Source organism: Equus quagga, chromosome 20 (genome assembly GCF_021613505.1).
Source record: "Equus quagga isolate Etosha38 chromosome 20, UCLA_HA_Equagga_1.0, whole genome shotgun sequence".
NCBI classification, from domain to species: domain Eukaryota; kingdom Metazoa; phylum Chordata; class Mammalia; order Perissodactyla; family Equidae; genus Equus; species Equus quagga.
This window is the reverse complement of record NC_060286.1, coordinates 3,668,346-3,681,558: the sequence shown is the minus strand read 5'-3', so window position 1 is coordinate 3,681,558 and position 13,213 is coordinate 3,668,346. Positions and strand designations below refer to the sequence as shown.

At 35.8% G+C, this 13,213-nt stretch overlaps 1 protein-coding gene across 1 annotated transcript in view; it reads right to left on the bottom strand.

The window, feature by feature from the left end:
• Nucleotides 1–13,213, bottom strand: part of TMEM260 (transmembrane protein 260) — a 65,956-nt gene that overhangs the window by 20,060 nt on the left and 32,683 nt on the right. The window contains exons 6-11 of the mRNA XM_046647296.1: nucleotides 12,558–12,737; nucleotides 10,988–11,028; nucleotides 7,562–7,645; nucleotides 6,241–6,355; nucleotides 4,771–4,940; nucleotides 2,652–2,823 (exon numbers count right to left, since the gene is read on the bottom strand). Of these exons, the coding sequence (XP_046503252.1) occupies nucleotides 2,652–2,823; nucleotides 4,771–4,940; nucleotides 6,241–6,355; nucleotides 7,562–7,645; nucleotides 10,988–11,028; nucleotides 12,558–12,737 (762 nt within the window). The remainder of the gene's footprint in view (nucleotides 1–2,651; nucleotides 2,824–4,770; nucleotides 4,941–6,240; nucleotides 6,356–7,561; nucleotides 7,646–10,987; nucleotides 11,029–12,557; nucleotides 12,738–13,213) is intronic.

Genomic DNA, 13,213 nt, shown 5'->3' with positions numbered 1-13,213 from the left:
TCTCCTTCTGGTGCTCCATCAGACAATGCTTGCTGCTATTCATAGGGTTTCATGGCCAAATTTTCCAGAAGTACATGGCCAGGTCCTTTTTCCTAGTCTGGAAGCTCCACTGAAACCTGTCCCCCATGGGTGACCCTGCTGGTATTTGAAATACCAGGGGCATAGCTGTCAGCATCACAGCAACAGAGCCACCACAGTATGACAACTGACAGATGGGTGGTGTGGTTCCCTGACCAGGAAATGAACCCAGGCCACGGCAGCAAGAGTGCCAAATCTTAACTACTAGACCAGCAGGATTGGCTTAAAAATAAATTTACAATACAATATTTTCATGGTTTGTCATGTGAACTAGAGACCTAGGATATTATTTGAATCTAACATGAAACACATTGATTTTTTTAATCTATTTTTTTTATTGAGGTAACATTGTTTTACATTATACAAATTTCAGGTGTACATCATTATATTTTGACTTCTCTATAGGCTACATCATGTTCACCACCAAAAGTCTAGTTGCCATCCATCCCCATACACATGCGCCCTTTAACCCTTTCACTCTCCCAGCCCTCTTCCCCTTTGGTAACCGCCAATGTGTTCTCCTTATCTATGTGTTCGTTAGCTGTTGTTTTTAATCCTCCACATACAAGTGAAGTCATATGGTGATTGTCTTTCTCTGTCCGACTTATTTTGCTTAGTGTAATAACCTCGAGGTCTATCCATGCTGTCACAAAAGGCAAGATTTCATCTTATTTCTTATAGCAGAGTAGTATTCCATTGTGTACATATACCACATCTTCTTTATCCATTCTGTTGATGGGCACTTTGTTTCCAAGTCTTGGTTCTTGTGAATAATGCTGCAATGAACAGAGGGGTTCATATATCTTTTCAAATTAATGTTTTCCTGTTCTTTGGATTAATACTCAGAAGTGGAACAGCTGGATCATATAGTAGTTCTGTTCTTAATTTCCTGAGAAATCTCCATTCCATTTTCCATAGTGGCTGCACTGGTTTACATTCCCATCAGCAGCATACAAGGGTTTCCTTTTCTCCACATTCTCTCCAACAGTTGTTATTTTTTGTCTTTTTAATAATAGCCATTCTGACGGGCATGAGGTGATAGCTCCTAGTTTTGATTTGCATTTCCCTAATAATTAGTGATATTGAACATCTTTTCATGTACCTATTGGCCATCTGTATATCTTCTTTGGAAAAATGTCTGTTCATATCCTCTGCCCATTTTTTGATCAGGTTGTTTTTTGTTGTTGAGTTGTACGAATTCTTTATATATTTTGGATATTAACCCCTTATCGAATATATGATTTGCAAATATCTTCTCCCAATTGGTAGGCTGTCTTTTTGTTTTCTTGATGGTTTCCTTTGCCCTGCAGGAACTCTTAGTTTGATGCAGTCCCATTTTTCTTTTGTTTCCCTTGCCTGAGGAGACATATTCAGAAAGATACTCCTAAGATCTATGTCAAAGAGAGTACTGCCTATATTTTCTTCTAGGACTTTTATGGTCTCAGGTCTTACATTCAAGTCTTTAATTCATTTCGAGTTAATTTTTGTGTATGGTGTGACATAATGGTCTGCTTTCATTCTTTTACACGTGGCTGTCCAGTTTTCCCAACAACATTAATGGAAGAGACTTTCATTTCCCCATTGTATGCTCTTGGCTCTTTTGTAGAAAATTAGCTGTCCATAGATGTATGGTTTTATTTCTGGGCTCTCAATTCTGTTCCATTGATCTGTGTGTCTGTTTTTCTGCCAGTACATCTGTTTTGATTACTATAGCTTTGTAGTATATTTTGAAATCCGGGAGTGTAATACCTCCAGCTTTGTTCTTTTTTTCAGGCTTGTTTTGGCTATTTGGGGTCTTTAGTTGTTCCATAAAGGTTTTAAGATTCTTTGTTCTATTTCCATGAAAAATGTCATTGGGATTGCATTGAATCTGTAGATTGCTTTAGGTAACATGGACATTTTAACTATGTTAATTCTTCCAATCCATGAGCATGGGATATCTTTCCATTTCTTTGTGGCTTCTTTGATTTCTTTTGCCAATGTTTTATAGTTTTCAGTGTATAGGTCTTTCACCTCCTTGGTTAAATTTATTCCTAGGTATTTTATTCTTTTGTTGTGATTGTAAATGGGATTGTGTATTCTTGACTTCTCTTTCTGCTAGTTTATTGTTAGTGTGTAGATACATAACTGATTTTTGTTTGTTGATTTTGTACCCTGCCACTTTCTTGAATTTGTTAATTATTTCTAAAATTTTTTGGTGGAGTCTTTAGGGTTTTCTCTATATAAAATCATGTCATCCACAACTAGTGACAGTTATACTTCTTCCTTTCTAATTTGGCTATGTTTTATTTCTTTATCTTGCCTAATTGCTCTGGCTAGGACTTCCACTACTATGTTGAGTAGGAGTGATGAGAACATATTGATTCTTAAAACGTTCAGTTTAAATGAGAAAGAAGCAACTCATATGACTTACACTATTAGTTAAAATAAACAAAAGAATGTGATATATATCCTACCTAAGAGTGATTAAGAAAATTGTACCCACCCATTATTTAAAAAAATAGTTTTTTAAAAAAACATGTCTTCAAATTATTACAATTACTATATTCTAAGTATACTTTTCATATACTTACTTCCTGATCCACTAATGAAATATCTGGTCTCAGTCCCTCACAATAATGCATGTAACGGAGAGAATTTCCTGGCAAATCTCCTCTGAGTAAGATAATTGCGTCACGAGGCATAGAGGCTAGAAGGTTCTTTGCAAATTTATCGATCACATAGTTGTTCCTTTGGTCACAGATGCTACGTAAAATGATCAAAGAAAACATTAAAATAGCAACACATTGCTTCAGTTTTAATAAGACTTGGCTTATTTCCCACTCCATTCCTTTCCTATCACACAATCTACATTTAGTGTTTCAAAACATTCTAATTTGTATCTTCCAAGAAGATGCTTATATTTGAAAAGAGAACACTATCATCCGAAAAAAAAATGGGAAGGAATTAATTGTGCAATTGAAAAAAATCAGTGTACTGCTTTACTTCTGGAATTGATAATCATTTCCATAAAAAGAGAATCAGTTGGTGCTCAAGAATAAGTCCTTTTTTTTCCTAAACGCATATCCAATTTCACTACAAAGAAGTAAGGTTTCTGGTTCTACTTGGAATTTAAGGTAATTTCTTGTTAATTCCATTTAGTCCAAAGGAATTTTCAGAAATACAAGAGGGAATCTGCCGATTTCTGACATAAATGTATACAACATTTGTCTGACTCTCCTGCATGTATGGTCAATCCTCTCCATCACATCCCTGAACCACAGGCTCCCATGTCCCTCTCTCCCTTCTAGACCGAGAAAGCATTAGGGAATGAGACCAACGAGAAGGAAGGAAAGGGACAGTAGGTTGAGTTGTTTACTCCTCTCCAGGCATTATTTGCCAATGCCAACAACAGCAGTACAACTCTTTTCAATGATGAAGTGGACTTTCTAACTTCAAAGAAAAACTGGCATGAATTCTGAAAGCTTCCCATGAAAAAAGCAACAAACTGCAAGAGAGTGGAAGCATCAAAGAATGCAACAAGCAATGCCCTTCCCATTAGTGTCAGGTCCACTACATTCAGTGGTGCCAAGAAACACAGCCTAAAGTCACATCACTGGGTTAGTACTACAAATCAAATAAACACTGCTAGGAACAAAATATTACCTTTGCCTTAAAATTGATGCAACTGTTTCCGATTATGTTTCTCTACTTTGCAGGGTGAGGCCCTCACATTTGGCCACCCAGCAAAGTTGCTATCTATTCCATTCCCCTGGGGCAAATAACAGAATCAAAACAAAATAAAACCAGCCATCCTGAGCACTCATACCTGGTGCCGAACTTGGATTGCCCTAGAGACCCAAGCCAGGAGGAGACTGGGATAAAAAAGGTTGGGAAACACACTGTGGGCTTGCAAACCCTTCGTGAGCTAGCTATGGAGTTGTGTTTGAGACGTGTGTCCCCTTCCCACACTGCCTCCTGGTGACGCAGCCATCCTGACACTGGCTCGACCCCTGTATTATAAGGAACATGGGTTTTTAAAGTTAAGTTGAAAGGGGAAATGTAACTTTTTAAAATATCAATCGAATCTCCAATGGCTTTTCCACTTCTGTAATGTTTACTCTATACTGCTGGAAATAAATGAACTATCATCTAAAACTTGGACATCTTTTATGTTAGGCTAAGCTTTTCATTAGAATGGTTATTAAATAGGTTTTGAAAAATACACATAATACTAATAATGCATAAGGATTAAGAAACTTTTAGAATTTTATTTCAAAATAATTAATATTCACTACCACAGAGTAAACTAGATAAGGCCAGGTATTACTCAAAAGATAAAATCTTTGAAGTATAAAGTGAATTATTTTAGAGCATACAAAGAGGCTCAAATGTCTTCACTCTCCATCTAAGAGGTATTTTAGATCAGGGAATTTTACATATACTCCAGACCCGAAAGTATCTCTAAGGGTTCCTTAGAGGAAAGTATGCAGACAGTTCACATGCAACACGTGAACCCTTGTCTGCAATGCCCTGAAACTACGTATCATTCATGCTGAGATTCTGGTTCAAAAGTTTAAGAACCACTGCACCCAGCCCAGGCCGTCTCACGAGAAAAGTGTGAAAGTTAAAGGCGAAATAAAGTCCTAGAATCTAAATGTCCAAATGTCTCTGGCTTGAGTGCTACTTTTCAGAAAAATAACCATGTGTTACCTGAAATTAGAATATATTTGGTAAATTACAAAGAGAGTTGCTGAAAGCCATTCCAGATAATGAAGCCCACTGGTGTTCAGCACTCGATTACTCTCAGAAACAAGTGCAGCCAAACCGACACCAGCAAGGACGGCCACCACAGCATTGCTCTGCATCCAGAATCGCTCGACCTGCGAAAGAGACGTGCAAACTATACATCCAGCTGCCTGATTTATGCAATCCATCAGGTACTTACATGCTTTAAAAATACACTGCACACACCTAGTTGCTGATGCCTGCTGTCACTCAGATCTTATTAACTGAGTTCCCCACCCCCACTCCATGCCACTTTCCTTTCCCATTTTCAAACATTCCTCCTTCCCAGTTTGACATGTGAATCAACCTTTTTGCGTCCACTCATTTTTCTCAATACTTCATCTTGAACTCCTGCAATGTGTCAGGTGGAGAAGGGGGACCAATGCTTTTGCTTTGCTCCTGAAGTTTCCTTCCATGTGGGGAAGCTCCTCTAGTAATAACACCCCCTCACTCACTTCTTCCTGGAGGACTGTGGGGATGGATCCAACTGGGGAGTCTGGGAGCAGGGTCTGGGCCTGATAGCCCTCCTCTCTTCTCTCCCTCTCTGTCTCTGTCTCTGTCTCTCTCCCTTTTTCTCTGTCTCTGTCTCTCTGTCTCTCTCCCTCTCTCTGTCTCTCTCTCTCTCGGAAGTGACCTGCCCACAGGAGGCACTTGTCCAGGGGCAGGCTCTGTCCCGGAGGCACCAGTGGGTGGGGAGGGCCTGTCCTGTGCAGCACTGCCTGTAACTAGCGTAGGTCTGTCCATTCTGGGATGCAGGTGAGGAAGCCCCCCCACCCACAGGTATAAACCACGCTCTCCAATCGCAGTTTTGTCAGTGACAAAGGGGACTTTCCCACCCAGAGGACTGGTTTATTTTGTTTCTCAATTGATTCTGAATTCAGGTGATCAAGTAAGGTATTATTTATCAGGCCTTTTGAACACACAAAAAAAAACAGTTGGTTTCAGCTGTTAAAAAAGAGCTATTTACATTTATAGAGTTTCTATTATAAGGGGAAGAATATCCTAATCTCAAAGATGGCAGCCAGGGAAAAACAGAAACGTGGCTGCTCTTTTGCACAGGCCTGGGACTGGTGAGGTCAGGACTTTCCACTCAAAAAAAGTCCCACGAGACATGCAGTAGTCCCCGTATCAGCAAACACACACAGAGTGACCAGCTTACATCTACCTTACATTTATTCTTCTGTTCAACTATTGTGTTAACTGAACATGACCTTTTTTTTCCCTAAAAAGAGACCTTTGCCTTACTGGTTCAATAATTTAGCTCTTGATTTATTATAATGTATATACAATTTTAAGTATTTCTGAGATAATCTGCTCTTCTATAAGATTCATGAAAGACAAATTTGTACATTCTTCACTAACTTTATAGTCAAAGGAAATATCTAAGTAACTTACCACACCCATGAAAAGTGGTTTTGAAATATCTAAATTTGCCCTCCAAGCAAAGAACAATGAATAAATGCAAAACATCCCAGTAAAAAGCCATACTAATGATGGGTTCTGTTTGTCCCTATAAAAAAATTTAAAATGTCCAAAATTATTTATGAGCATGAATATCAATAATAATATTACATAGTTTTAAACTATAGGCAAAAATATTTGGATCATAAAACTTTCCATTTTTAAGTAGGAACAAAGAAAGATCTAAGTTTTAAAAATCAGAGTTGGAATAAATAACCAAAACATAGTAACAGTTTATTATTGTACTTTAATAATTTAATACTGTACTATATTGTAGACAACTTAGAACCACACAGCAAAAGATATAAAGTGAAAATTTGCCAAAAAACCACAAATTATTAATCTTGTTAATTTAAGATGTAATTAAACCTATGCAAAACAAAAGAATTTCATGCATCAAAACAACGAAGACTTTAAAATGACAAATCTCAATGTTGGTGAGAGTGCAGCAGTATGAGAATGAATGCTAGTATGATCCCCAAGACAAGTTAATTTGATAATATATATCAAGAGCCTTAAACACATTCATACTCATTGATCCAGTAATTTGACATGTAGGCATAAATCTTTAAGCAATCACCAGAAATGTGGATAAAGATTAATCCACAAAATGCTTTGGTATTACTTTTAATAGTGGAAGAAGTAGAAGCAATCCAAAGATCCTCAAATTAGGAGAACACTTACATTAATTCTCCTAGGTCATAGGACGGACTATGACGGACATTTAAACGAAGTTAAGTATTTTTATAGTATGGGGAAATGCTCACAATATAATGCTAAATATTAAGGAAATAAAACTGTAAATATATGTACATATACACATTTACATAAAAATACACTCAACAGACTAGAAAGTAAATGAACAAAAAAATTAATGGAAATTAATAGTGCTATATTTTTTAGGTTATCTTTTATCATTGGAGGTTAATTTTATCTCCAGAGGAATTCAAATAGTTGTTTGATTCTTTTGCAATGCAACAATAATAATTGGTTATGGGTAGAGTAAGGGATTCAGTCAAAAGTTTAAGACATCAAATGACTTGAGATTGTGATATACTGCTCAATCTTTCAAAATTAGTAACCTATAGCAAAAAAATTAGCAAGAAAGCAATACACACTTGCTTTAATAGAAGTGGTTAGTCATTTATTTGGAATATAAAATATTATTGGCAATGTTTTACAATGACATACTGAAAATATTAATTGAATTAATGAATATGAGAAAAATAATAGGAAAAGGAATTATATTACTCACTTTCTTGCTAAACATATATTTGCCCAGACTGCGAGGGCTTGAATGTTGAATGAGAGTTGGGTCCTCATATTTGTTACCTGAGCACTGTAAAAGAAAATCTACCTTATTGTTGGCAGAAAACAAATTTGGTTAATTCCAAATAAAACATCCTTTGTAGAATACATCTGATTATGCACTGAATAGTTTTAAAGGCTGGAATCAGATTTTAAAATTATTTTGTCTTCTTTTAAATTTGGGAGACAAAGTACCAAAAGAAAGAGTTAAACAGTTCTGAGATTTGTCAATTGTAACATTTGTTTACCAACTTATATCATTTGGAATAGGATCAGAACAAATAATACTGTGCTTGTGATATTGGTATACTGTATTGATATTGTAAACCAATTTGTATCCCCAACTGGTTTGTCAAGAAGTCATCTGAAATGGATTTTTGGACTTTCTTCTATCAGCAGTGTAGACATGGCCTCCAGGGATTTAGCAATTGAAAACAAAGCTAATTCAAATAATTTTCTGAGGATCCAATCATGAAGAAAAAAAGGACAAGAGAAGTGATCTCCAACCATTCTTTTCCGGGTTATCTTCTTCCTTAAAAGTATTCCTTTTTTCTATATTATTTGGTTCAAAAAATGTTTAAACAATCTCCAAGAAATGCATGTTTTTTCTCCTACAATTAAACTAAATTCTTCCATTAACTAATAAGCATTTTCCAAGTGTTATCTGAGTTCTAAAATAGCTCTGGCAGTCTCCAATTTTTAAAAAACAAATGAATCTATCCACCATCTTGAAGAACTTTCTTCTCCCTACTGGCAATTTTACTGGAGAAAATGTGATGCCATAATTATGGAAACTACACAATGTGTATTTCACTAATGGAGACTCATCTACTATGAGAAGATATCCTTACTCCTTTTCAAATACACTTGAAAAATTGATTCCAGCACGAGGCCCATTTTAAACCATTCTTCAAAAGGAATGAAGTCAGTCTCAAAATTAATTCTTGGAAATCTGTTGCTTAAACGTAAGCTCTAAAACATGGTCACTGCCTAGGGTTAGATTCGATAATTTCCCTGTACAGGGTTGCAATTTAGAGATATGCATGGGGAAAGAATTTAATTTGCTTGACAAAAAGGGTAGATGATTAGGTTCCATCATTTTGAAGGATTTTCTAGTAAGTTAATTATGAGTTGCCTTTCTCAACACTCCTGTCCAGCTTCAACAATTAAAGACTAGGAATTCTCTCACTCAATCAGAGGGTGCTAGGATTATGCCTCTATTCCACATAGGAATTGGTTCAAATAAATAGTGTGGGTGTGAGTGGTCATCACTTTTGTCAAGTCTTTTTTTCTGGGTATAAAACCTAACTGCTATTATTTCAATGTGAAGGAGGCCTTCAAGTTCCTCAATAGATGACTTTTATGTGCAACTACTAAAAGTTAGATGTATGGTCCATACTCTTGAGAGTTCTTTGGAATTCATGTGGGATTTGTTAAGGCAAAATATATCAGTAATCCTGAGTGTGATAACAACTCCAGAAGGTAGGTAGAAAAGAGCAGGTGGTGAGTCTTTTTGGATGGAGCAAAGCAGAATTAAGTAAAAGACCAGAAAAGCTGTCCTTACCTTTAAAAGGGAAACTGAGCTTCTTGCTCCCTTCTCCCCAACAAAAAAGAAAAAGGAGCCACACATGTCTCAGTCAGATATAAAACGAAATATATAAAATCAATTGTGAGGGGCCAGCCCCACAGCCGAGTGGTTAAGTTCGCACACTCCAGCTCGGTGGCCCAGGGTTTCACTGGTTCGGATCCTGGCTGGGGACATGGCACCACTCATCAGGCCACGTTGAGGTGGCGTCCCACATGCCACAGCTAGAAGGACCCACAACTAAAAAATATACAACTATGTACTGGGGAGAAAAAGCAGAAAAAAATAAAATAAAATAAAATCAATTGTGAGAACCATCAAAATAAGAATAAGTGGTGGCAGGAAAACATTTTCAAGATATAGTATAAGATGAAAAGCAGCAGGCTAATAAAACTATATATTTTATGATCACATTTTTGAAGACAAAAATATAAAAAATATTGGAAGGATATAGACAAAAACGCCAACAGATTAATAATAGTGGTTATCTCTGCATGTCAGAACTACAGTAATTTTAATTTTCTTATTCTTGCTTACTTGTATTTTCTAAACTTTCTATAATGATTATGTATCTTTTTTTGGAGTAGGGGAAAAGGTCATTTAAAAAGAAAGGAAAGAAGGAGGGAAGGAAGCAAGCAAGCTAGCAAGCAACTAAGATAGAGACTGTGAGAACCTGTGAGCTGCCTCATGTGTAGAGTCGAAATACTCTCCCCATTTTCTTAAAATGGCTTTTGAATAGTCCTGAAAATCCAAAATTAATACTTAGTTAGGAGATCACTTAGTTGGGAGTTATAGAAAACTATTCTTGCCTAATTTTATATTGAAAAATATTATAAAAATATTACAGGATTGGTATGGATATTTTTTAAGTTGTCTTACTCTGTGTAGGTTTTAAAGAAAATACTAACTCATTTTCAAAGAACGCTAGTAGATAATATACATGAAATATATTTGCTTAAGCTGGCTCTAATAAGGCGGGATGTTAAAAATATGTAAGTCAAAAATAGAGCTTAAGGACAGCTTACAGGAAAAATCTTAAGAGACGTTAAATAAATTAAGCTCTGAAGAATTAAAAAAGCATAGCTCAATCCCAAATAACAAGAAAATAATGATTCAAATTGCTAAATATAATGTTACAAAATGTCTCTGAAATAAAGAAGATATATAAAAGCAGAACAAAGAATAAATTTATAAAGCAACACTACACTGGGTAATTTGTATCCAACTGAAAGCTGAAACATTTTAGTTTTATGAATGAGAATGTGAGGAGGCTGTAGGGAACATATAAAACTAAAATATTTCGGGGGGCTGGCCCCGTGGCCGAGTGGTTAAGTTTGCACGCTCCGCTGCAGGCGGCCCGGTGTTTCGTTGGTTCGAATCCTGGGCGCGGACATGACACTGCTCATCAAACCACGCTGAGGTGGCGTCCCACATGCCACAACTAGAAGGACCCGCAACAAAGAATATACAACTATGTACCGGGGGGCTTTGGAGAGAAAAAGGAAAAAAAATAAAATCTTTAAAAAAAAAAAAACTAAAATGTTTCAACTTTCAGTTGGATACAATCTCCTCACATTCTCATTCACTGCTGTTTTTCTTGCTCACTTTAAGCTTTATCTTTCCGAAAGAAATACTAAAATATTTAACAGGATACACAAACAACTGTATAGGTGAAAACCACTTCTCAGACATATTGCCTTCAGAAAGAGAAACTCAGAACTCTCAAAAATCACTTAAAAGAACTAATAGAGAATTGATTTAAAAATACTTTCAATATTTCATACTCACAGCAATATCTGACACATACTGGATCCTATTTCAGATTTGGCCTAAACATAAAAGAGAAAAGTTTATTTGCACAGGCATGAAACTGAAGCTTTGTTAGGCCATTGTATTTTAACTACCTTGATTTAAAAGACAGATGTTTTAAATATATAATGCAACACCCCTCTTCATTCAAAGTCTTCAGAGCGTTATGAAATTTTTGAAGTGAAGTCAGTGAAAACTAAACATATACATCTTTTAGCAAGAATTTCAGAAATAATAATTGGCTAAAGATCACTTAAATTATTCCCTCAGGAATGAATAACCCATTAACGAATTAATAGACTTTACACTCTTGTTAGAGAGTTTCTTTAAGCTCTTTTTGGGCACTTTGACTAGAGCTCATTACCACCTGTTAGTCTATAATTTGACAATTATGTGTGAATTATACAAATTTCAAATCTGCAATGGCCCTCCAGCAATATTTTAATGGAATAACTAATATAAGTAAACCAGAGTATAAATTTAAATTATCAAACTCTCTAAGGCAAAAAACAATTAATAATTATCCTTTTATTAACCTATTTTATTATGAAATATCTCCTACATACAAACAACATATATAGAATATATTTAAAGGATAAAGAGTTTTAAACAATCTAGAGACCCACCATCCAGTTAAGAGAGAAGTGCATGAATAGCATAGGTCCCTCACAAAGCCCTCACAGGTCTTACCTTTCTCATTCCCCGGTGGAAACTATTACCTTGAATTTTGTGTTACTTATTCCCCTACTTTCTAAAAATGTATAGTTTTACTACTTCTGTATGTATCTTTTGAGCAATAGATTGTTTTAGTTTTTGCATGGTTAGAATTTTGTATAAATGGTGTCATATAATATGTACTCTTCTGAAACATGCCTTTTTAAGTAGGACACAAAAAGCACAAACTGTGAAAGAAAAATCTGATACAACTGTCTTAAAATAAAAAACCATACATTTATCCTTTCATTTTCCAGGTAAACTTTACTATAACCACATTTAGTGTTTTCCCCTAATTTATGTATTAGGGAAAGCAAGACCTTTTGAACTTAGAACACACTAAATTTCACATTCAGTGAAATTATATTTTATAAAGTATTTACACAAAGGTACTACACTAAATACAACATGAATACTATTCATCAAATATGTAAAAAGAAAGTGTTTTGGTTAAGGTAAATTAAAAATTCTGATTTTTTTTCTTTAATCTTTCCCAAATATTTTTAATCACAGACCAAGAGCCCAAAGTGATACCCAACGCTAAGAAGACTGAAATGCTTCAACTGCTGGCAGCAGAGTCTTTTCAATGCTTGTTATCCTGAAAAGTATATTCAAGATATAAAACTGTATGATCTCAGGTTAAGTGATTCCAATTTCTTTCTAATGTATGTAAAAGTCACATTTCAAGGGGCAAGTTTGTTACATAAATAACTGAAATGAAAATTCTATGTACTGTCATCCATAAACATTGATTGTTTTTTTTCAATCAAGGTCCAGGCAGAACACTGAAGTTTTGCCACTTATTTCCTTAAAAGGGCTTTAATTACAAATTTACCAGACTGAATGTTCCATATTCTTCCCTGAGAAAATGCGTCAAAAAGCCTAGCAACGTTGTCTGGTCTCCCCAGGTCCAACGGGCTTGATTGAGGTAGGATGAGATGGGAAGGTAGGTGTAGGGCAGCAAACCAGCAAAGCAGCACAGACTCAACTTCAGCAAAGAGCCCAGGGAGAGTTCCTGCATGAGACACATTGCATCGTCACCGTGTTTATTTAGCGACTCGTCCTGGGCCTTCAAGAACACATCGAGGAAAACATCAGATATGTTTACTCAGAGCTGATCTCTCAATTCATATTAAGTCACCACAGAACACTATGTTAAACCTTCTGATTACTGTGGATTACTAGAAAATTGCATCAGCCTGAACTTCTTCGCATGCCAGGTGAAATACGAGCGAAGCAAATAATACTAACAAAGACTCATGAGTATCATGTTTATTGCATCTTTTACATTTAAAACCATGTCATGACACGCAGCATTGCACAGCTGAGATAACTCACTTGGAAGTGATGAAGCTGTTTGGCTGATTTTGAATAGGCCCCAAATATGGTTCTATTACCAATTCACTTATCACCTCATCAGGAGTAGGCTTCAACTACATACTCTAATACAATTATACATTGACAATATGATTGTTCTACAAGGGTTTTGGA